The sequence below is a fragment of the Malaclemys terrapin genome, chromosome 7, assembly GCF_027887155.1.
Source record: "Malaclemys terrapin pileata isolate rMalTer1 chromosome 7, rMalTer1.hap1, whole genome shotgun sequence".
Classification (NCBI taxonomy): domain Eukaryota; kingdom Metazoa; phylum Chordata; order Testudines; family Emydidae; genus Malaclemys; species Malaclemys terrapin.
In genome coordinates this window covers 55,519,320-55,544,442 of record NC_071511.1, presented here as the reverse complement: position 1 = coordinate 55,544,442, position 25,123 = coordinate 55,519,320, and the positions used below count along the sequence as shown (strand labels likewise).

The window sequence follows — 25,123 nt, the reverse complement described above, 5'->3', positions numbered from 1 at the left end:
AAGTGGTGACCAGATGACTGTGTCCTAATGCGCAAAGCACCAACCCACGCTGGCTGTTCCCCTCCTTCAGTCACCCGCAAACAGACTCCTGGCCTGTGGTTTCCAGTCAGTGGTGCAAGTAGAAATCATTTCTTGCTGGTACTGCACTTATGGGAGGGACACAAGGGGGGGCACGTGACCTCCTCACATGACCCTCCATATGATTCCGCCCAGCCCAGGCCCCCTTGCTCTCTCCCTGTCTCCTCGGACACCCCCCTTTGTACATACAGACCTCAACATGCTTAACTACTCACTTCCCCACAAATATGTAATATTCGGTTTGTTTATATGGAATATGGGAGTTGGGTGAGGAGCCATTTCAGCATATGTCTTGACTTATTAAAAGACAAATTTTAAATAGAACTGTATCCTAAACTGCTTTATGGTATTGCACCCAAACATTGCATTTCAATGGGTGATTCAACTTCCTTTATAGGAACAAACTCCTGAAACTCTTACCAGTCTACAAAAGTGGTCCATAGCCATGCAAATAATCCCATTGTCTTCAATGGGATTGATCAAATGATTAAGGGTTTACAGAATTAGGTTCCAAGTTTGTAAATTGTTCTGGATGAAACTGACAATGCCTGAGCTGTCAGGTCAGAAGGAGCTTCATTATAATCTTGACTTATAGTTCTCTCACCCACAAAGCTGGAAAATGAAGCATTTATTTTCTTTGTTTTGCTGCTCCAATTCCAGTTAGCAAAATGCATGTTAGACTAGTTTGGCTGCAAAGAAGAATTCTGTATACACTGGGGACAACACCTGATTTCTGTCAGGCTGCAGAACTGGGCTGACATCAGAATCCAAACATCCTCTGGTCAGTACAGGCAGCACCTCCCTCTGACTTGGCTGGAACGCAGCACTGTGGGAAATCCAGCCCTCTATTCAGCCACCTTCCTCCTGTTTAGCTCAGCTCTGGTGCTAGAGGCAGGGTTGGGAGTGTAATGATAAATTCTTATAACACACGCTGGGTCCCTGACACGATCACAGGCTGTGACTGACCCACCAATAATGTAACTGTTCCTGTAACCCACTGGTCAGTGTGTGTTATGCAGCCTGCTGTACCTGCTCCACAGTCCCAGCCTGGCTTTCTAGCTCAAGCTGTAAAGATTCCTGCTTTCAGCTCTGAAGTCAGGTGTTGGCCACGATTGAGGCCGTTACCTTTACACAGCCAGCAAATCCACCTATGTTAACAGTTGTCATCGCCTTATCTGTCCCCTTCAGCAGGAGATACACAAGCCTGTGTCTAGAGAGTCAGTCTTTGTATCATCGGCATCACTCTGGACAGGCTCAGTTCTGTAGCTCACTGCCTCATGGTCTGTCAGATTATCTGGTGCCCTCAGTGTGGTGTAAGGTGAACTCCACCCTTCCAAGAGCCCCGCTGCAGTACAGCCAGGCCTTGGCTGCCCACTGCAGGCACCACCTTGGCATCTCTCAAGGGCTGTGGTGTCTTCTAGCAGATAAAACTGTCCCCTTGGCTTTGGCTCCCCACTGTGACTCTCTAGCCTCCTCTGAACCCCTTCAGTCTCTTCCTGTATTTGCACCTTTCCTTCTGCTGGGTATTTCTCCCTCATTTCCCTTCATCCCTGCAAGCAGAGGAGGGCTATGCTATCAGCACATCTTCACTGCTCCTGTTTGCAGAGGGAGCCCAGAGCTTTGCTCTCCAACCCCAGTGATAGAGACATCTCAGTGTTTGGAGAAAGCCGCCAGCCCCGCATTGCGTCAGTGATCCATAGCAGACTGAGGGCACAGCATCTTTGCACTCCTCTGTGGTGCTTCCAGCCCGCCTGAGTGTGGCCCACGTGCAGGAGTCCTGGGTGTATGGATAACTCTGCAGTGTCAACAGATGATGTTTGATCTTCTGACTAGTGAGCAAGCCTTAATTTCAGGAATGCCACGTGCCCTGGCTGTATTTCCTAGCAGCAGAAGGGGATGTTTCTGAGCACTTCTCACAGGCCCTTCTGTTCACACTACATGCCATTAAGGCCATTGCTGTACCCACAGCTGTTGCTTTATATTGCTAAAGACTCCCTCATCATCTATTCTCTGAACTCCAGGCTTCTCTGTCTACAGCTTCTTGTCAGGGCTGAGCAGGGGAGATAATGCCATGCTGCAGATGGGGGCTTACTGCCAAGCTAGTCATGGGTCAGTTGAGGGGCAGAGCTTGGTCATAGATTACATCAGCAGGTTCGCTCAGGGCTGTGTTGGCAGAACCAGACAGGGCAGGGCAGGCCACCAGAGCTGATCTGATGGGGCATGCATGTTATACTGTTACAAGACAGCCGGACTCAGTAGGAAGAGGAGGGCAGTGGCCCTGCAAAGTCCTGGTTGGCTTGGCTGGTTGCGATTCCTCTTGCTTGGGACCATTTATGGGCAATGATTTTACCAGAACTGGTCATGGCAGGCCTGGAGATTTGACTGCCCCTGTTGTATGCCACATTTGTCACGCAGGCAGTGTTCCGGGTGAGCAGGTGTGGTGATTGAATCCCCACCCCCAGTGCAGGAGGGCTGTGTCAGTGGTGAGGAAAGGGGTCATTGTGCAATGATCCCTGTCTATCAAGTGGCTCCGCAAGCAGTTGGAGAAATGGATGCTTTCTCCTGATATACGGACAGCTACTCCTGAGCCTGTTCCTCTCACCTTGCCAGGTGGACCTGCTCCCCGAGCCTCACAGTGATTCGCCTCCAGCTTTCCAGCAGTGGGTGCCCACGTGATTGCCTACGCCCCTCTTGCACCCTGGGGTGCTAAACCACCTGCTTCCTTCCCAGTGAGGAACTCTCCTGCTGTGCTGCTGACCTTTTGGCCTTGCAGCATTTGTGCCCGGTAGTGCGTTGGAGCCGTCAAAGCCGTGTGCAGAACTCGAGCTGGCAGCACTTTCAGCCGAGCGCTAAAATTCTTAACAGCAAACTATCTGGGGGACAAATGAATGCAATGACGGGAGTAGGCGGTTCAGCAAGGCAGGGTGAATGCACCAGCTCGTGCTGGCTGTAGGTCTGTGAGCGTCTCATACCAGCTCTGCAGAGCCCTGTAACCTGGTGGGCAGAAGGTGCCCTCCTGGGAGTTTAGAGAGGATATGCGTATGCCCCTGAGCTTTGGGAGGGTCCCATGCCCAAAAGTTGGCAAGAAGTTCAGCAGGGGGATGCCCACACCCCCTAGGAGGACCTTTTGGTGGAGAATGTCTGTTCCCTCACCAGCAGCGTAAGGTCCCAGTGTATTTTTTAGTGGTTTAAAGAGTGAACCCAAGATTGTTCCTTACGCTGCTAGTGAGTCGAAGCTGGCTTCCCACAGACTCGGGATCTGGGATGCTCCTGTGAGATCATCCACTCTGCCCTGGATTGCTTCTTCCAGGACATTGCCTGACACCCAAAGCCAGCCTCAGCACTCCCCTGCCCAGCTCTGTGTCCCCTGCTCAAGCTGGCACATGCCGCAGCCAGTGCAGGGAGTGCCCTGCTCTCAGGGCTTGGCATCCCCTCTAACAATGGGAAGAGGAGGAAGAACTGAATTCCAGTTCTGAGCATACAGGAGATTCTGCTCCCAATTCCCTCCTGGACAGGGGCTTTCTAAGCTGTTGACTGCTTGAAAAGGGTCACTGTGGACAAATCACTACTTTGGCCTCAGCCCAGCGTCCAAAACTGTCCTGTGGTCACCTGGAATGTGGAGCCGTAGCTCGTTAAGGATGGGAATGTGTTTGACTTGTGAGTGTCCGGGTCTGGGGCTCCTAGGAGAGGTGAGTTGCTGTCTCTGGGAATGCACAGTGCACTTGCCAGGAGAGCTAGGACCAGGTAGCTAAGACCATGGTAGACCCTGTCCCCACCAGTCAGTGTTTTGTAAGGGCCGAACAGGGTCCCTGTTCCAGCTGTCTGTGGCACTAGTATCTGCGCTGGGGCTTTGTCAGAGAACGCACTCTGATTCACACATGGTCTGCACTTGGGATTTCCCAGGACTAGCCCAATTGGGGCTATTTGGAAAATAACCCACTTCCCTCTCCCCGCGGTGCCCATTGTCTGGAGCAGAGGTGTGGATTGCAGAGCAGTAATCCAGGGGGCACAATATATTCTCTTGCCTTTGCCCCATAGCCTAGGAGAGATGCATATTTACCAGCTCAGATAGCCAGAGCAGACCTGGGAAGCCAGCAGCTTCTGTCTGGCGATGGGATGCAAAAGGGTGGCAGAGAGCAGGCTGGGATGACGCAGGGCTGACTTGTAAATGCTCCTTGTGTTCCCTGTTTGCAGATCAGCATCTTCATGACACACCTGTCTAACTATGGGAATGACCGGCTGGGGCTGTACACTTTTGAGAGCCTGGTCAAGTTTGTGCAGTGCTGGACCAACCTTCGCCTGCAGACTCTGCCTCCTGTCCAGCTAGCAAAGAAGTACTTTGAAATCTTTCCCCAGGAGAAGAACCCACTGTGGCAGGTGAGTAGGTTGTTCTGATCTCCCTTGGCCATTCGGGACTCCTCCCTGTGGCCTCTTGCAGGAGGCTGCTTTCTCTTTGGAAGGTACATGGAGAGGGAAGGGTTACCATGGTGACACTGCCGCTCCAGTGCCCAGAAGGGTCGAACGTATGGCCGTGGGGTTTGGTCCTTGTTGCCTCGTTCCCCAGATCCCAAAGATAGGACGTTGGGGGAAGGGAGTGATGGGCCACGCTCCTGGTGTGAGCTGTGGAGACAGAGAGAGCTCTCATTGGCCTGGAAGGGGTCCCAGGTACTTGGCTCGTTGAGGATGTAACTGTGGGGGGAGGAATGTCCGTGGGGCTGGAAGAGCTTGCAGGCATGTTAATGTGACTTATCCTGACATAATTTCACAGTATAGAATTCGTGTTAGTTAAATAAAAACATGCTTATTCCACTTCATCCCAGCACAGCAGCTCTCTGCATGTTAATAAGCAAATGAAATGAAGTGAAGGTGATGGACTTGTCAGTCCGCCAGAGCTGCTGTGCTGGGATGCAGCAGGGAAGGGATTGCTTCTCAGCCCAGCAGTGATGATGGGCCCACATCTTGGTTACTTTGGACAGGAATTGCGGGTAGCACTTTCAAAAGGGACCCTCCCTCCTAAATCACTTGGGTGCTTTGGAAGATGTTCCCGTGGCTTGGTCTGTGCAGTGCAGCGTGCTGGCATTCAGTGGAATGGGGATGTAGTTGTGAATTGTTCCTTGTGTGTTACGCTCTATCCGCAGGAGCCCTCATCAGCTCCCTCACTAATATTAAATCCTGTTCACTCTGTTGTGCAGAATCCCTGTGATGATAAGAGGCACAAGGATATCTGGTCCAAAGAGAAAACATGTGACCGGCTCCCCAAATTCCTTGTCGTTGGACCCCAGAAAACTGGTAATTGTATAACCCATTTAAAGATAAACTCCTGGCTTGGCTGCCTCCTGTGCAGACAGACCATTCGTAGATCTGCACAGCAGCAGCCAGTGATCATGTGATTAGGGCCTCTGGTTTGTCCCACCCAAGTGGAGCACCTCCATCAGCACAATGCTCCTACCACCCTGCTGGGTCATAATCCGAACTCACAGGGAAGAGCTGCACCTGCTAAGTCACTGTGAGAAGTAGTGCAGGCTCTTGGTTTACCCACACAAGTCCTTACCCTCTTTAGCTGAGCCGATGTGCTCCTCTAGTGCCTTCCCAGTAACAGGTCTGTGCCCTCTCACGCTGACACACTGCACAGGGATCTGGGACCAGGTCTGAACATGGGGTCAGTAACTCATCTGGGATTGCTGTGGGCAGTGATTGGGCTAGAGAGGTATTGAACTGAGGAGCCACTTCCAGCAATGACAGGTGCCAGCCACCTGTGTAGAATGGGGGCCTCAGCCCTATGGGCGAACCTCTTCCCAACCCAGCTGCCATCCCCCTCACATGAGCCATTGGGGATCTCTGCTGGTGTGCCTATGCCCCTGGCAGCTCTTGTGCCCTGTGCCCGTGCCGCACTGTCGCTGCGTGGTAAGGGTACCTGGCTTGGCTGACCATCGGCATGCTGGAAGCTCTCACTGTGCTCAGCAGAGTCGTCAGGAGACGCCAGCCTCTCTTATTACCCTGGGTGACCCCAGCTCCACTAATTGTTGTTGCTCATTGTAGGCACAACAGCTGTGCACTTCTTCCTGACCATGCACCCAGCGGTCACTAGTAATTTCCCGAGTCCAGCCACCTTCGAAGAGATCCAGTTCTTCAATGGGCCCAACTATCATAAAGGAATTGACTGGTAAGCATCCTAGCTCTTGTGCTCCCCTATAGGGATCAGTCGTCATGTCGCGTCCTCCTGAATGTCCCTGGGCTCCATCCACCTCAAGCGTTTTGGCAAGCCCTCCATTTCTGTCTGGCACGTTGCACCTCTGGGTGCTCACAGTCTCACAAGAGCTCGCTCCGTTTCTCCACTTGCTATGCCCCAGCTACACCCCTGCTATAAGCCCTTAGCCCAGGTTTTCCTAAACTTTGAAAGCAGAGCCCCCGTTTAGGGAAATGAAGCCACGCATGCCCCTGCAACCCTGCACGTGCTGTGAAAGTCTGCCCACGAACAGATTGGGGAAATCTCCATACGATACTTGCTCTCTTTTGTCACATGCTCTGATGTGTTCACGTTTAACGTAGTCTCACTGGCATCTGAGGTCTGGGCTACACGCAAAGGTTTTGCTGGCATAGTTACAAATATGGCAAAAACCCAATACTAAAAAGGGGTTGCCAGTATAAGTCCTTTCACCAGTGTATAGCTAAATTTGTTTGGTGAAGCAGTGAGTGGTCCAACTCGTGGCCTGTGGGCCGGATGTGTCCCACGGGCCGATTCTCTCCAGGCCCAAACATGTCCAGCCTGCCACAGATCTGCTCAACAAAATGGCGTCCTCTGTGTGGCATGGCCTTGCACGCACAGTACATGCAAGGTCATGCTGCTTGGAGGACATCATTTTGTAGAGCACGTATTTATGTACATGGCCCGTGGAAGAGCTCCAGACAACTGCATGTGGCCCGCAGCAGTGAAAAGGTTGGATCACCCAGGACCAGCAAAAGCACTCCTTTAGCAGCATAAGCTGCATTTCCACTAGGAGGGTTTGCCGGTATAGCTATTCCAGTATAGCTAGTGTAGACAAGGCCTGAATTAGTGCCCATTGAGATGGACAGGGTGGTTCACACCTCAGAGTTATTGTTCCACGCTCTCTACAGACCCAAGCAGATGTCTTTGTCTCCTACACTTGGTTTGGTCGGTCGGTCTGTCTACATGGGGAATTTTTATACTACTCTAGTTATACCAGTGTAGACCCCTATGTGAGCACTCTTATCCAGAACAAAAGTATCCACTCAGAGAGTTATATGGATATAACTCAAGATAACTTTCCAGTGAAGACAAGCCCTACGGTTCTTGTATGTACCCCAGCCCCCTAGTATATGAGCACCTCACAATCTACAGTGTGTTTATCCTCACAGCGCTTCTGTGAGGCAGGGCAGGACTCATGTCCCTGTGGTACAAAGGGGGGAACTGAGGCACAGAGAGACTAAGTGACTTGGCCAAGGTCACACAGCAAGTCAGTGGCAGAGCATGGAATTGAACCCAGATCTTCAAGTCCCAGCTACATGCTACCCACTGGGCCGTCCTTTGTTCTTCACACAACAGCTAAAGGCTCACTTGTTTTTACTGAAAGCAGAGACTCTGGCAATAATCCTGAGGCCTGTCTGCATCCCCAGCTAGTTCCAGGCACCACCCGAGGGTGCTCTGCCATACATGCAGGGCAATGTCTTTGCCTCTTATTGCATCCCCCCCACTCCACATCAGACCCTACCCCTGTTCCCCACTATCCCCATTCTATGTCATCCCCTCATTGACTCTCCATGAGCCTGGCCACCCCAAGCTCCTCTGCATGCCCTCTACAGTTCTGAGATGCCAGCAGGCTGGTTTGCCCTGTGCCACTTTTCTGCTGGGTTGTGCTCCCCACACGTGTACCATCAGGCTCTCCTGGTTTGCTCTGCTTGGCAGGTACATGGAATTCTTCCCCATCCCCTCCAACGCCAGCACAGACTTCATGTTTGAGAAAAGTGCCAATTACTTTGATACAGAGGTGGTACCGAAGCGTGGCGCGGCCCTGCTTCCACGAGCCAAAATCATCTCCATTCTGATCAACCCGGCCATCCGAGCCTACTCCTGGTACCAGGTATCACTCCTTCCCGGGGGGCCCTAGGGAGGGTTGGAGATATGCTCCAGTGTGGCATGCAGCCCCTGTGTGAATGGATTTCTCCAGGAGGCCAGGGTAGGTTAGTACTGATGGGAGCATGTGGATTTGTTCACAGGAGAACTGGGGTGTGTTTGTGCTGCCCAAGGGCAGCAGAGAGCAGGGGGCTGCATGCACATTGGCTAGGGAAGGGCAGAGTTCTGTGTTCTGACCTCCTAACTATGTGTTTGTTTCCCAGCACCAGCGCGCTCATAGCGACCCTGTGGCTCTCAATTACACCTTCTACCAGGTGATTACTGCCAAGTCCCAGGCCCACCTGGAGCTGCGCAACCTGCAGAGCCGATGCCTACTCCCTGGAATGTATTCGACTCACCTGGAACGATGGCTGACGTATTACCCCTCTGGGCAGGTACAGAACTCTGGTGCGCTTGGCAGCATCTCTAATAATTGGCAGAAGGTTGTTCTGGATTAATGAGCAGCGCTGCTTGGACATCAGCAACTCTGGGGAAGAGGGTCAGAAAGCCCTAGTGCCCAGGGGCTGGGTGTCACAGTCCCGAGTGAAGCATGGTGCACAGGGAATAGGTTCAGAGTTCAGCTTGGTGGCTGTAGAGACAGGAAACTCCCTGTCTGTCTCATTCTCTCTTTACTTTAGCTTATGACTCTTTTTTGGGGAAGGGGATATAAACTGCTGCTTCCTTCCTTCCATGTTACCTGATAGAGAATCAGGCTGATTTGTTATTGATTGTGTCTATCCAGTCATGATCGAGTGTCTATAGGTTTCCAAATGCCTGTGTGTAGTAGGTGGCTGAGTGCCCAAACGGCACAGCAGCGTTAGGAGGACCAGGAAGCACTAGCTTATTGCAGCATTAGGTTCTTTTCCTTTTATCTTGGCAGTGTGTCCCCCTGGGATACTCACGATGCCCAGTGGGTGTTCAGCTACTGCCGTGATACCGTAGCTTTCACCAGAGGCTTTGGGCTCTGCTGCTTGTCACATTCACTTGTTTCTTCCCCATCTCATGAAGCCTGTAGCGCTGCTGAGTGTGGATTTTATTGCGGAGGTGTCTGGAGTCCGCAGACTACTGAATTCTGGAGTGCAGCCTGCCTTCTGTTTATAGATTTCTAGGTCGGTCAACACAAACTACAGCTTGTTTCCGTCTCTGAATCTGCCTTCATTGTGACAAGACATTTACAAACTGTCCCGTGTGCTTGGAGTCGGAAAACATTTTAGCAACTTCTCTTTTTTGACAGATGTAAAGCAAGATTGCCTGGATCTTGGCTTCTGTTGCCAGAGTTATGAACCAGCAGATCCCATCATGCATTTTCAGGCACTTATTCCCTGCAGCAGCAATAGCTCTAAGACCAGGCAGTGGTTCTGCTTCCAGAAAATGTAGTACTGCTATAGAACTAACAGGCAAAGGTAAAACAAAGCCAGAATCTGTATACATGGCCTGGTTGCTGTCAGAGCAGAGCCAGTGCCTGACAAGAGCAGATGAGTTGTGCAATTGCAGTGAGGAGGAGTAACAGATATGAACTCCTCTAAGGCATGATGTTGTCCAGGGAGAGCCCCGGCCCTGGGCTGTTCCCTCCACATCTCCTGGAAAATTCTGGCTTAAGCCAACAGCTTGCAAACCCCACCAGTTAATTCAAATGCAGCAACTGCAGGATCCCCAGCGCAGGAGACAGGGTAGGGCTTTCATCTGGTGGTCAGAGCCAGGGAGATGGTGGAAGGAATCTGTCCTGCATAAAGTGTGCGGGCACATCCCTGGGCTCACATCTCCCTGCCTTCGTATTCAAGCTGACTGGACTGTTAGAGCAGATGAGAGTGAAGAGAGGACAATACCCTCTTAGTAGAGGACGGCACATAAAATTATGTCAGGACATAATACAGCAAGAAAACTCTTCAGCCGAACTAATCACAACCACCCTGGAGCACTGTGAAAACATGGAACTTGGGAACCCTCCTGCTCTGTACAAAATCACCTGAGCTCTCATCTCTGGCTGACTTTGCATTTCTCTACAGAATGAGCATCAGAGCACCGGCTACCACACTGAGCAGGGACTAGGACTCTTTAGAATAAGACTGTGGTATCCCTACTGGAGAGTTAACTTGGGTGATCAGCACTTAGGTTAGCCTGGCCTGGGGGTGAGTAACCACACTGCAAAGCCCTACTCAAGTAACTGCGTCCTCACTGGTGCTGCTGTCCCTTGTGTGTGTCACTTACTTTGGGGGGCATATCCCATGATTTTCAGCGCTGCAGTAAGCTGAGCCTCTCTATCATCCTTTTCTAGTCAATTGAAGAAGAACGTTTGCCCTTTTGGGGAATAGTGGGAGGTGCTGGAGGCCTACTGGCACTGAAGTGATTTTGTCTGTGTCCTCTCTGCAAAGTGGGCAGGTTACCAGTCTGAATGCAGCAGCAGCCCACTAGCCCATGCTCCCAGAGAAACCAGCTAGCCTGGGTTTAAAGCACCATTCAACTCAGAGCATTCATGGGGGGACAGGAGTGGGGCTAGGGACAACACCCAAGTAAACTCTGCAGTGAAGACATACCCTGAAGGAGCTGGTTATGCAAAAGGACATGGATATGTCCCCTTTGGAAGACCGACCCAGGAAACACTGCTTCTCCAGGACACCACAAAGGGCACGGTCCATCAGGGAGAGAAGCAAAGGGCTTAGTTACAAGCACAGATCTGCAGAGCTGAGGTCAGGCAACTGGGCTCTGAGTGGAGTGAGCACAGGGCTGACAGTATGGAGCCACTGCCCAAGTCACAGATCTGCTGAGCTGCAGTCACCCAGTAAACGGGATAACAACACAAAGTGATTTGGGAGAGTGCTGTGGCAGTGATGGATGGAAAGCGATATATTATTTATTCACTGAATCCTCATTATTACTAGAACTGTACTGTGGACCCGTGACCTGCTGTCTGAGCTGGAAGCCTAGACTTTCTCTCCCTATATAAGCAATGGGATCTCTCCACTTTGCTTTACAAAAGCTACCTACCATAACTGGCAACAGAGATTTGCATAAGATTGCCCCCCTTTCCTGGCTGAAATGGTGCACCTGCAGAAGCCCTGCACCTTCCAGTCTCACGGCCAGGGTGACTGGGTGGGTTTAATGGCCCCTTTAAGAAAGAACTGGTCCTAAAAATTGGGTTTCTCCAAAAAGGAACCCCCCAAAAACCGCTAATGGTGTAATGGTTGTACAGAACTGGAGCACAGCTTCCTGTAACTATTTCTTTGGCCTGGGATTCTGGGCACACAAGGAGCAGAGCCTTGTCCAGGTCTGCCCTGGACAATGAACTAATTGCATGGAGAAGGATTCTCAAACTTTTTGCAAATACCCCACAGTTCTTTACAATGGTTTGCGTCCATGCAGGTTTATCACAGAGTGACTCCACAGGTGAGGGGCAGGGGCCTTTCCATCACCTCCTCCTGCCACTAGAAGATACCCATCCCAGAGCAGGAGAGGAAAAGCAGATCGCCCACTCTGAGGTCAACATCAGTGTCTGCAAAGAGATACATCGCTTCCCCACAGTGCCTGACCTACCATCAAAATTGCCAGAAGCCATCTCCTTCTGTGGCCAAGTACTTCTGCTTCATTACTGGATCTGGAGTGGTCTAGGCCCCAGCTCCCCAGAACTCACCCCAAGTCATTTCTTTTGGACAATTTCCTCTTTAATGGCTAGTCCAGCTAGTACAAAGAGGCTGATGGTTATTGTCGGTCATCCTCCGAGGGAGGGAAATGAGCCAGAGCAGACGGTCATGTAAAAAGGAAGCATCAGCTGTCAAAAAGGATGCATGTAATTGATGGCTAGCGCTGAGGCTAGGTGCTCAGTTACAGGCTAAAAATTTTGACACCCTGTTTTGAGCTGCTTTTATGTTGTAAATGTTGGTCACGTTAGGACTCTTCTGTCTCCAGCAACAAAGGGCCGGCACCCAAAAGAGGAACAGCACCAGCTTTTCCCCTCAGGCTCTTTGAGGGTTTGGAAGCCGCAAGCGTTAGGGCTCTTGGGGGAATGTCCTGTTCCAGAGGGGCTGCTCTCTGGGTTGGTGCCAGAGGCTGACTTAACTCACACTGAAAGCTTTGTGGCCTCTCTGTTGTTTCAGATTCTGATTGTGGATGGCCAGGAGCTCCGGCACAGCCCTGCTTCCATCATGGAGAACATCCAGAAGTTTCTGGGGGTGACACCACTCTTCAACTACACCCAGGCCCTCAAGTAAGGATTCGTCAGTATGAACGTACCACTGCTAATATTGCTAGGCAGCTGCATTGTGAGCTTGCTCGTGACCTTCACCTCAGGTGAAAGGGGAGGTGGTCTGTCATGAGCTCTGTCCCTGGCCTCTCCTGAGAAGCGATTGCAAGTTGGCCTGACTGGTGTGGTGAGTTTAAAGAAGCTTCTCTACTGTGCTTTATGTGATCTAACAACATGCTTAAGCACTTGATTCCCAGAGCTGGCTGGAAAATGCTGCTTGCCTTCATCCACCTGTCACTTAGCTTCATGTGAGCCAAGAATGAGCGTGGGATGGTAGAGAGGTCTGGTTATTCTTTTTGTAGGCAGTACAGCACCCCATATTTGGACTTGTGGTCTCGTTTTGTGGTGTCCTCCGGTTGCTGATGGAGAAGTAACCTAATGTTTTCCTACATCCCTCCCTGAGCTGAGCCCTTTTTGACATTGACACTGAAGTAATCAAGTGTTGTTGGTGTGGATGTTGAAATTACCTGGAACCGTAATTCCTTGAGTTTTTATTCAGTACCTCATGGTATCACCAACGAACTGGGACTTTTGCTGGCTTCATTCCTGTAGTTTGACACGCTCTGGATCTTATTTTTGGGCTGGGCTGGGAGATACAAGGGGTAGAAAGTCAGATCACAACTTCATCTAGTCCAAGGAATAAATGGTCAGTTTTCAGAATGGAGAGAGGTAAATAGTGATGTCCCCCAGGGGTCTGTACTGAGACCAGTGCTGTTCAACATACTCATAAATTATCTGGAAAAGGGGGTACACGGGTGACGGGGCAACAAAATGGTAGATGAAATTCAATGTTGATAAATGCAAAGTAGTGCACATTGGAAAACATAATCCCAATTATACATATTAAATGATGGGGTCTAAATTAGCCGTTACCATTCAAGAAAGAGATCTTGGAGTCTTTGTGGATAGTTCTCTGAAAACATCCACTCTATGTGCAGTGGCAGTCAAACAGAATTTTGGGAATCATTAGGAAAGGGATAGATAAGAAGACAGAAAATATCATATTGCCTTTATATAAATCCATGGTACACCCGCATCTTGAATACAGCGTGCAGATGTGGTTGCCCATCTCAAAAAAGATATATTGGAATTGGAAATATACAGAAAAGGGCAACAAAAATGATTAGGGGTATGGAACAGCTTCCATATGAGGAGAGATTAATAAAACTGGGATTTTCAGCTTGGAAAAGAGACAGCTAAGGGGAGATATGATAGAGGTTTATAAAATCATGACTGGTGTGGAAAAATTGACTAAGGAAGTGTTATTTACTCCGTCACATAACACAATGAACTTAATAGGCAGCAGGTTTAAAACAAACAAAAGGAAGTATTTCTTCACACAACGCATAGTTAACCTGTGGAACTCTTTAGCAATGGATTTTTGTGAAGGCCAAGACTATTACAGGGTTCAAAAAGGATAGGTCCGTCAGTGGTTATTAGCCAGGATGAGCAGGGATGGTGTCCCTAGCCTCTGTTTGCCGGAAGCTGGGAATGGGTAACAGGGGATGGATCACTTGATGATTACCTGTTCTGTTCATTCCCTCTGGGGCACCTGGCAATGGCCACTGTCGGAAGAGAGGATACTGGGCTGGGTGGACCATTGGTCTGACCCAATATGGCCGTTCTTATGTTGATTTTGCCTAATTTGGAGCAACTGCTCTGGCGAAACCCTTTTTGAATCTCTGGTAAGCTATATATTAAATCGGAGGCTATATATTATTATAAGGTGAGGGACCTTTCCCATTGGTGTTGGTCTGGAGGGCCTGTTTTCAATGTAGGAGACTGATGGATCTGATTGGGTCCCAGATATGCCTGAGAAATTGTTAGCAGAGGCATTGTCTAGTGGTAAAGGTTTCAGGGTCAGGTCTGGGTTCCTTTTCCAGCTCAGACACAGATATGGCCCTGTGTGACAGCGGACATGTCACTTCACCCCCCCAAAACAGTGCAGTGAGACTTCACTTGGGAGAATGGCATTAGAGAAATGTCAGGGATTAGGACTATTTGGCTCTCTGTTGGAGCAGCTGTGATGGATTAGCGGAATTCTAGACACTCCTCCATCTTCAGTTGCCGTGGGTCACTGATGACCTGCAACTGCTGAAGCAGCAGAGGAGGAGGAAGCAGTGTTGGTCCGCTTGCAGTCCTGAAAATTTGTGTGGTAAGTTGATATGTAGCCCATTTTAGGGACAAGATGGTGGTTTTCGTAGTTGTATTAGATCTGTATTTTAATAAGATAAGGTGCCCATGAGTTGGGGCTTTGAGCACCATGGGAAGCTGTCAAATCAGTGTGGCATTAAGGTAGGGTGTTTTTGTTTGTTTTAAAGTAATTGTTAAAAAAAAATTCTATTGGTGTAAGTTCCTATGGAAACAGCCTCCAAAATTAAATTTTCCTGTTGGTCACCACAACATTTTGCCTGAACTTGAATGTGAAATTGACTTGACATGCGTTATAACCAAAAGTAAAACTAGTGCTTTTCATTGTCAAAGCCAAGAGGCGTGTCAAAAAAGGAAACAAAGTGAGAAACTAATTTGATTTTAAAATCTTTGAACTGGAGTCAGCTAAGGGATCAGTAACACAGACAGACACACGTTTCCTTCCCTAGAATTTTTAACTATGTGTGTCCCTTTCAGGTTTGATGAAGCAAAAGGATTTTGGTGCCAGGTGCTAGACGGAGGGAAGACTAAATGCTTGGGAAAGAGTAAAGGAAGGAAGTACCCTGACATGGATTCCTCGGTGAGTAACCAGCTTGGGGAAATGTGCCTTGCTTGGAAGAGGCATAGTGGGTTGAAGGAGAGCACTCTCGGGCAATTAGGGACAGGTGCAGTGTCGGTGGATTTTCTGAGCTATGGGGACTATATGCCAGTGACGGCAGACAGGGCCTTAAGTAAGTGCTAGAGCGATGCCTTTCAGGGCAGTGACAGGATTGCGTGTACCCCTCGCTAACGTGTGCTCTCTCTTCCCCCTGCAGTCTCGGCTGTTCCTCACAGACTTCTATCGGGAGTACAACATCGAGTTATCCAAGCTGATGAACAGACTTGGGCAGCCCCTTCCCACGTGGCTCCGCGAGGAACTGCAGAATTCCAGCTGGAGCTGAGGTGGCAGAACTTGCCCCGGAGCTGCGGGATGCATGGTGCTGTCTATCCATGGGTATAAAAGCCAGGTGGAAAATACACTATGATGGCATCTCTTGTCAGTCAAAAAACTAGAGAAAAGAGCGGCAGCCAGGATCTTGGGATTGTGACAGGAGCCCTTCCCCCTCCCACTGCTGCCCGGGATGTGTCATTGCAGGGGGTCCAGCGAGACTGTTGCACCCAGTGCGAATCAAGCCCCTAAATATTAATGGTTTGTTACAAAACTTTGGTAAGAAAGACACAAAGAAAAGGAAATTGCACAAAGTGTAGCGGCTGCTCCAGGAGGACTGTGATCCCAGGGAACATCCGTGGGCTTCCCTCCCCCCCACCCAGAGGAGAGCATGCTAACCCTTTAAAGACTGGGATTTTTCAGACTCCTATAATACTACTGTCTGAAATGCTCAGTACCTAGGGGGTTAATGTCTTCCAGTTGTGACAGGTTTGGGTGCAGCACCTGGCCTTTGTTGTTGATAGCAAGGTGGTAATTGCACTTTTGTACCAGGAAGAGCCGCTGCAGCCCCAAGAGGGGGGAATCGGGAGAACCCCAGCTTTGGGGAGCAGTTTTAATGCCAGTCATGAAAGGCAACATTCCCTCTTCCGCCTTGCATGTGGAGTTTGTTCTTCAGAGACGGGTCCTGCTGTTGGCCACCTGTGTGGCTCCCCTCAGCTGAGGCTCCCTGCTCAGAGAGGGGGGTGATGTAAAGTGGACTGCCTGGCTCTGCCTGCAGCTGTGCCCTTGGGATAGTGTGTCCAGGGAGCTAGGTGAAGGGGCAGAGGCTTGCAGAAGTTGTCATAAAGAATCTGTCTGTTGTCTTCCAGAGGGAGGGGAATAGAGGTTGCCAAATATGTCCTCTACCTCCTCCTGGGAATGGGCTTGATGAGTTAGCCTAAGGCCCCTGGTTGGAAAGGCTCTAAGCGGTGCTGCTGTTTCTGAATACAACTGAGGATCGTGTCCTGGTGGCTGCTTCCTCTCTTACATATTTCCCAGGCATTACTGATACCAGGCAGACTGGTCCAGTTCTTTTCTGGGGCTGCATCAGCATCCACGTGATGGCAGGTGCCAGAAGATACCAGGCCGCAAAGCTAGTTTCTTCAGTGGACATCAGTGAGAGAGGAATTGAGTCAAACAGGAACATCCTCTGACTAGCACTTAGTTATCTATCCGATCCCTTCAACAGATCTGGCGCCCGAGGATGTCATCTGCGCAAAAGCTGAGGAGGAGCAATCTAGGCAAGATCCAGGGCACTCAGAGCAGAGCTTGTTGATCCTCCCTCAGTGCAAAAGAACAAGGCCCTGGTCCTTGTGAATTGAAAGGGAAGAGACGCTCTCACCCCTGTACCAAGCCAGATAGCTTAGTGAGAGTAAAAGCAGCTCCGCTGCCAAGGGGCTGGGGCTTCTATTGCGGAGACAATTGTCCAACTGCATTGGGGGGGTTTTGAGGTTGGCAAGGGAATACCCAGAGTGCTAGGCTGTCGCAGGGTACTAATTATGACTAGAATTTGGAAGAGCTAGTCCCTGCATGTTTGCGTCTGCCGCTGTCTGGAGTGGTTGTTTTCTTTCTCACTGAGCCATGGGCATCTAAATTCCAACTTCCCCCATCTCACTGCACGGAGGAGAGTGGCTCTGGAAACAGCTTTTTTACTTCTTCTCCAACCTTATAGTATGGCAGGGGTCTTGGACTGGTATCTGACCCAGACAGGAATACAATGTATGGCAACTTCTGCGGTCTCCTTTTTTCTAAAGGGGAGAGAAGCTGTTTCAACCAAGCTTTTCCATTGAGCCTTAGGTATTGTGTATTTTTAAATGGTGCATTTACCATTGTATGTAAATGTATATAGTATGCAATATAGTATTTTATTCCATGTGCCCTAAGGAAGGGCTAACCTTGTGCAACCAAAAAGAGGAACAGAAATAGAAACCCATCTCCCCCGTTAGAACAGAGGAGAGCCCCACTTCCTGCACTGGATTCATGTATAGTGTCATTCACATTGAATGATGATAATGGAGAAATTCTTGGCTCTCGAAGCTGAGCACAAGTGTCTGAATAAAGGCTAGAAGTAGCATTCAGTGGATTCAATAAATGTACCACTTATTTTCTATGAGTTTTGACGGTTTGGAGTGTTGTCCTCTTTCTGGTTCTGGGATCACCCCCTTCCCCACCACACACATGCATCCCTGTGCTTGGGCAAAGGCAGGAAACAAAGAAGCTACAACTTAGAATAGTGACCTAAGCTGGTATTTGGGAAGGGTGCGGTGGGTGTTAGGAACAGGGTCATGGGGGGAGGGATAGCTCAGTGGTTTGAGCATTGGCCTGCTAAACCCAGGGTTGTGAGTTCAATCCTTGAGGGGGCCATTTGGAGATATGGGGCAAAAATCTTTCTGGGGATTGGTCCTGCTTTGAGCAGGGGGGTGGACTAGATGACCTCCTGTGGTCCCTTCCAACCCTGATATTCTATGAAGATGTACAGTGACAAAAGTGAATCTCCCTTTTTGAATCTCTCTATGTATTATTGGCATGAGACACTGTCAGACTTCAAGTTAGCAGGGTCACACTAAGGCCACCCCAACCTGAGTGTGCTGGTTCTTCAGGTCCAACCTGGTTTTGTGTTTGTAGGGTTAGAAGGCTTTGGCTGGGGAATGGGGGGCTACTTCAACAAATGTGCCGGTGGGGGTTTCTGTTTTAAAATAAACTCTTCTCCATCAACTAGAGTGGATATGAATAGCCATAAAATGTGATTTGTCCAGAGCAGTGGCTCTCGCATAAGAGCTAAGAATGAACTTCCACAGGAGTGAACTAGTTTGTGTGGTAAAATTGCTGACATCTCTATTGGACAAAATAGCCCCTTCCCACTCTGAATGGAACAGCTGTGACGAAGTCTCGGACTCAAACCTGAGACAATCAAGGTAACAGGAAAAGAAACAGTGCAAGCCCAGCGGCAGGAAGTAATGACAATGCACAGAGCACTCCCCTAGGGGCGCTTAGTGGGGCCAGGGCCTTCCTCTTGGAGAACACCCACTAGAGTTCCATAGGAAGGCAGGATGTAAAGATACCTACGCTGCTTATGCTGAATGCAGCTTCCTGCTTCTGAAGTGTAATAGCAACTCCCTGCTGCTGGGGTAGTTTTAGCTACCCAGTGAATTGAGGTTAACGTGATGTGAACAAGCTCAGGCTGCTGGCCAGTGAGCTCTGAGCAGCATTGGACCACCTCTGAAGCTGGTGCCAGCCCTAAAGAAAAGCCTGTTCCTTGCTGCATGTCAGATAAAGACCATTCCTATGCTGCCACCCAGCAGCCAGCAAGACTTCTGCCTGCAGTTTCTTGACTAGAGCAAGCCTTTACCAACAGCTTCGGGCTTGCAGAAGCTGGCCGGCTGGTGAAACATGGCAGGACTGTGAGTGATGAAGCTCTCCTGGCACTGCAACCACCCACAATGTGTAGTGAGACGGGAGGGAACTGTTTCGCTGGCCTGCCCCATTTAATTTTATGGCTCAATGGTAATGGTGCTGTTGGTTGTAACATCTGCCTCCTTTTGTCAAGAGATTCAAAAAGGGAGATTCAAAATTACCAAGAGATTCAAAAAGGGTTTGGTCAGAGCAGTTGCTCCAACTTAGGCAAAATGAACAGAAGAACGGCCATACTGCATCAGACAAAGGTCCATCTAGATCAATATCCTGTCTTCCAATAGCAGCCAATGCCAGGTGCCCCAGAGGGAATGAACAGAACAGCTAATCATCAAGTGATCCATCCCATCACCCATTCCCAGCTTCTGGCAAACAGAGGCTAGGGACACCATCCTGGCTAATAACCACTGACAGACCTATCTGCCATGAATTTATCTAGTTGTCCTGCATTGTTGCTCTGGACAACTAATCACCAGGAGCTATAACAGCCCAGGAACCGCATAGAGTAACAAGCGAACACACACACGTTACTGCAGAGAAAGGAAGTAACCCACACCAATGACCTCTCACAGAAGCTAGAACAAGCCTAAAATTAAATAGCTGCAAAAATGCAATCAGTTGAGCCAGGGGGCTCATGCCAGCTTAGAATGTATTAACCATGGCCTGGGACTGACAGGGTAAAATGACCCAAAAGGAATTGGCTGCATTAGGGAGCATTTGAGTTCTGAGTTAGGCTAGTTACTCTAGGCCATAAGTACAGCCCACCATATCTAGCAAATTTAAAGTAAGGCTCGACACATGAAAGGAGAATTCCAGCTCATTTACCTGCCCCACAAAAATGAAAGCCACAAGACAGGAGCTCTGGGGCACTACCATGTGAAAGTCACCTTGCAGCAGGGTTGGAATATCAGGACACCCTCTGCAATCAGTTTCCCTTCCATGTAGGACTCTGAGACATGAGTACAACCAGGCAGGAACTCCAGAGCTGTGATCAGATATGATCAGGGTTTTGGTGCAGAGTGGAACACCCCCCCCCCCCCCCCCCCCCACAAACTGAGTCACTGGAATAAAAATCACTTTAAGAAAACTTTTGTGAGGTAAGTAGTAAGAGCAGCTTGCCTACAGCATTCATCCTAAGGCTAGAGTCTCTGAACTGATTACATCCAAAACCAACCTTCCTCTTGGGAAGCTGACAGAAATCAGGAAGAACCAAGCACCCATTTCAGAGTAACAGCCGTGTTAGTCTGTATCCGCAAAAAGAAGAACAGGAGTACTTGTGGCACCTTAGAGACTAACAAATTTATTAGAGCATAAGCTTTCGTGGACTACAGCCCACTTCTTCCGAAGAAGTGGGCTGTAGTCCACGAAAGCTTATGCTCTAATAAATTTGTTAGTCTCTAAGGTGCCACAAGCACCCATTGTATTTTAAAGGGTGTGTTGTTTGCCAGTAGCTTTCTGTGAGCAGATTCGTGATGGGGCGGGGAGAGCCCTTTCTTGAGCACAGCGGCCCAAAGTCTGGATGTGGGCTGGCTATTTTTGGTAGCAATGTGAAAAAGGAGACCACCAGGAAATGGGGTGAACCTAAGCCATGCCTGTGAGTAGCCAGGAGAGCAGTTGAGTCTCGGGAAGAGTCTATTCTCTGCATTGTGTTAAGAGCCTCTCCTGGGTGCACACATTTCTTGTCTCCTGTTTCCGGCTCAAAGGGGAAATACCACCCTGCTAGCAGGAGAGACCCTAACTGCAGGGGTGCCATTTAGGGAGGGCAGGGGGCCTCTACCCTACCCCCCAAGTTTTGTACCTGAGGTCTGCTCACAGCACAGGGCCTAGCCCCAGATGGAGCTCTTAACTGCACACAGCTGGAATGTGATGCGTTCTGTGCTGCTCCTGGCTTCCACCCTGGGGGGTGGGGGGGAGGGAGTTTGTTTACAAACAGAGGCAGGGTGATTAAGATAACAAAAGGCATAATTAAAGATAGGAAACCAAGGGTAGGAATAAATGGTGAGAATGGAGAGTGGTAAATAGTGGTGTTCCCCAGAGGTCTGCACTGTGACATATTCATAAATGATCTGGAAAAAGGGGTAAAAAGTGAGGGGCAAAATTTGCAGATGATACAAAACTCCTCAAGATAGATAGTTAAGTCCCAGGCAGACTGCAAAAAGCTACAAAAGGATCTCACAAAACTGGGTGACTGGGCAACAAAGTGGCAGATGAAATTCAATGTTGATAAATACAAAGTAAAGCGCATTGGAAACCATAATCCCAACTGTACATATAAAATGAAGGGATCTAAATTAGCTGTTGCTGCTAAAGAAAGAGATCTTGGAGTCATTGTGGATAGTTCTCTGAAACCATCCATTCAAGGTGCAGCGGCAGCCAAAAAAGTGAACAGACTGGTCATCCCATCTCAAAAAAATATTGGATTTGGAAAAGGTACAGCAAAGGACAACAGAAATAATTGGGGGCATGGAACAGCTTCCATATGAGGAGAGATTAAAAAGACTGGGACTTTTCAGCTGGGAAAAGAGATGACTAAGGGGGAATATGATAGAGGTCTATAAAATCATGTTGTGGAAAAACTGACTAAGGAAATGTTATTTACTCCTTCACGTAACACAAGAACTAGGGGTCATCAAATTAAATTAATAGGCAGCAGATTTAAAACAAACACAGGGAAGTATTTCTTCAGTCACCCTCTGGCACTCTTTGCCAGAGATGTTGTGAAGGCCAAAACTATAACAGGGTTCTCATAAGTTATAGGTCCATCACTGGCTATTAGCCAGGATGGGCAGGGATGGTGTCCCTAGCCTCTGTTTCCCAGAAGCTGGGAGTGTATCACTTTATGATTACCTGTTCTATTCATTCCCTCTAAAGCACCTTGCATTGGCCACTGTTGGAAGATAAGATGCTGGCCTACGTGGATCATTGGTTTACCCAGTATAACCATTCTGATGTTCTTTAGTAGTACCCAGATGTAGCTGCTCCCCTCCCCCATTGTAACCCACTTAGACCCCCTCCCCTCCAAGAGCTGAGATGGAGTCCTGATGGGGGTGTCTCTCTCTCCGCAGAATTAGTAACAAAGTAAGACTATACATTAAAATTTTAAACCCAACCAGTGTCTTGCCACAAGATGTCAGAACATGTTAGTATTAGACAAATAGAAATCTGATGAGGTACAACAAGGAGAAGTGCAGAATCCCATCCCCTAGGGCGCCAAAAAGCAGTGCCCACCCGGCGCTGGCTAAACGTGTAACCCTCTTCCTGCCGTTGTGCGAGGGGGTGCTGCGGCTTTGATCAGCTCTGGCCGGGAAGTGATGTCATTCCTCCTTCAGCCGCCAGGGGCGCTGCTCCCTGCTGCTCTTCCCCAGGGCTCAGCCCCCACCCTGCCCCCACTCCCCTGAGCTGCAGCAGGGTCAGGGTAGCAGGAAGTACAGAGACCCAGCCCCAGCTGCGCCACCCTGGCCCTCAAGCCAGCCCTGACCCTCCGGAAGCTGCCCCCCCCCCCCCCCCCCATGGAGGACTGGGGCTGCATAGGGCCCCAGAATATCTAGGGATGGCCCTGGTACCCACCTCCCTGCCCTCACCCAGCCCAGCAACCTGGCGGGATGATTTAGTTGGGATTGGTCCTGCTTTGAGCAGGGGGTAGCACTAGGTGACCTCCTGAGGTCTCTTCCAACCTTCATCTTCTATGATTCCATGATTAGAGCTGAGTAGGTCTAATATTGATTTAATTTTCTTTCTTTTGAATAGGAATTAGATACAGAGCTCTTGTCACTTAATTGCCAAGTTATCTGGAATCACAGTTAAAGTTTGCCCCCCGCCCCCATCTGAAATGGTGCCCCTGCCTCACTGGCCTCTCAGCAAGGGCTATTATGACAAACCTGCCATTGGTCTCCAGTTGGGGGTGGGGGGTAACAGGATCATATACTATGACCCATGACTGTAATGGAGCACTTGTGCCTTAGAGCACATGAACTAGCCTCCTGCCTCATCTGGCATAGGGGCTATTCACTAAGTATTGGCCTTGATTGGAAATATGGCGCCAACTTTCCCCAATTGAGAACTGCCATAAATCACTCAGGCCACAAAAGTGCAACTGGTCCCTCCCATTGTTCCTCGATGTCACACACACACACCCTGCCCCACTGCTCCAGGTAGGGTATAGTACCTGATCCTCAACTCTGGTCATACAGCAGCAGGATTCACCCCACACCCTCTCAGCCTCCGCTGCCTCCCCCAGCCCCACATCCATCCCCCCATCTCTTCCTCACCTCTGGCTCCACTGCCTTTCTGGCCCTGCATCCACCCACCCCCCAACCCCGGGCCCCCACTGGCTCCTTGAGGGGGGAGGGGAGTGTCAGTGCAGGCACAAGCAAGAGTTGGTGGCTGGACTCAAGGCCACCAAAAATTGTGTTGTGGGAACCCTTGGTCGAGGCTGAATATGCAATTGCCCTGTAAGGCCACAGGTCCTCAGCCATGCAGAACTCTTCCTAGAGGGGAGTGACTGAAATGCACCCTGCTGGGACATGAGGCACTCTGAGAAGGCTGAGAGTAAATCTAGCTTCCTCCAGGATTCAGACTGAGTGAGATTTAGAGCCCTACTCAGGTCTAAGCAATGCCACATTCTCTCCTCTGGCCTTGAGTTTAGGGCAGGGCCTCAGAAAAAAAACCTCACGGTTCAGTAGAAGCGAGACCAAATCTTAACTGATGTCATCCTTTGCCCCTGCCAGGTTTTCTGCCACTTCAGAAGATGAATTTGTGAGGCTAATTCCTTCACCCCTATTCTCAGAAGTAACCAGCAGGAAGAAAGTCATCTTGGGCAACAAATGCTGATTTAATAATAGAATGTTATTAAATTAGTAAAGGCTGCCGGGTGCCACTGGGGCTCAACTTAGCCACAGCCACACTGCTACTCATCAGGGATGTCCTGACTGCCCCACAGCCTGCTCAAGCTGCCCAAAAGCTCTTGTGGTAGCAGGTGGGAATGTGCCATTTCCAAGGTATCCTGTGAGGGCGACTGTTTGCCTTCTCCCAGGAACATGGAGGAAACTTCAGAGCCCCTTAGATCGCATGGCAGGGGAAAAAATACCTTCCTCATTAAATGCTCCTACTCGCGCTCAGACATGCACTCCAGCATAGCTCAAGGAGACGGTTTCCTAGAAGCCTTATTCCTGGGCCTTGGGGGAAGTCCTGTGAGAGACAGACAGAAACCCCTAAAAATATTTTTACCTGGACCCCGGCCTGGCTTGGCCATTTTGCTCAGTCCATGTTTGTCTTGAGTGAGATCCCGTCCCATCTGGTGAACTCCCCTATCCCTTTTGCTTTGTGCCTGCTGAGGCTCTGGTGTGGCTGCAGCTCCTCTCCCTATACTGGGAGCAGTGGCCAATCACATGAACACAGAAGGCTCCCCATTCCCCCCCACAGAAGCAGAAAAGAAAACGAGTATAAGACACCACTGTGAGACTGTGAGACATACACAGTGATGCGCACAGAAAAAGATCACCTGTCCCACTACCTCCTTTTGGCTACAGGGATCATAGGGGCTACATGGAATTAGAGCTGGTACATTTCCAGTGAGAAATTCCCCACTAACCTCATACAAGCAGTCTCTGCTGTGTTAGCCCAAACTACAGATCCCAGTGACAATACTCTTCTCCGCATTGCCACCTCCTCCTGATGGTGGTGCAGGTGAATCTAGACACACACAATCTCCCCACTGTAAGTTTAGTCTCCAACTCCATATTGTGGTTTAACCAAGTCTCTGCCTTTCCCTTTATCGCACATTTTAAGCTAAACCCACATCCTCAATCTAGGACTATCACCTGTGCTCCTAGCACTTATGTAAGGGGTGTAGCTTTGCCACTTTCTCCTATACTTCCTGCCTTTCTTGGAGATGACAGTAAATGTTCTCCTTTGTCTCCCCTGTCCCGCCCCCACTGTTCTTCACTTAAATCTGGGGGAAGTGGGATGGTTGGGAGACAGTTTTCTTTCAGAGCCTTCCTGATAACCCAGCAGTGACCCCAGGACGTAGCCCTACTTTGAGCGGACAACCACCTCCCAGCACAGAGAGCACACCCATGTGCCAGGAACCCAAACCTCTCTTTGGATCACCTGGCCGTCTCCATTTTCAGCACTGCAGATAACTTGAGTC

The 25,123-nt window shown here is 49.6% G+C and overlaps 1 protein-coding gene across 5 annotated transcripts in view; it reads left to right on the top strand.

The window, feature by feature from the left end:
* Positions 1-17,677, top strand: part of NDST2 (N-deacetylase and N-sulfotransferase 2) — a 245,676-nt gene extending 227,999 nt beyond the window's left edge. For all 5 annotated transcript variants that reach the window (XM_054034852.1, XM_054034850.1, XM_054034851.1 and 2 more), the window contains 8 exons: positions 4,273-4,455; positions 5,271-5,367; positions 6,118-6,241; positions 8,003-8,177; positions 8,434-8,604; positions 12,301-12,410; positions 15,075-15,177; positions 15,413-17,677. In XM_054034852.1, coding sequence (XP_053890827.1) covers positions 4,273-4,455; positions 5,271-5,367; positions 6,118-6,241; positions 8,003-8,177; positions 8,434-8,604; positions 12,301-12,410; positions 15,075-15,177; positions 15,413-15,538 — 1,089 coding nt within the window. In that variant the 3' untranslated portion in view covers positions 15,539-17,677. The remainder of the gene's footprint in view (positions 1-4,272; positions 4,456-5,270; positions 5,368-6,117; positions 6,242-8,002; positions 8,178-8,433; positions 8,605-12,300; positions 12,411-15,074; positions 15,178-15,412) is intronic.
* Positions 17,678-25,123: the final 7,446 nt, after the last annotated feature.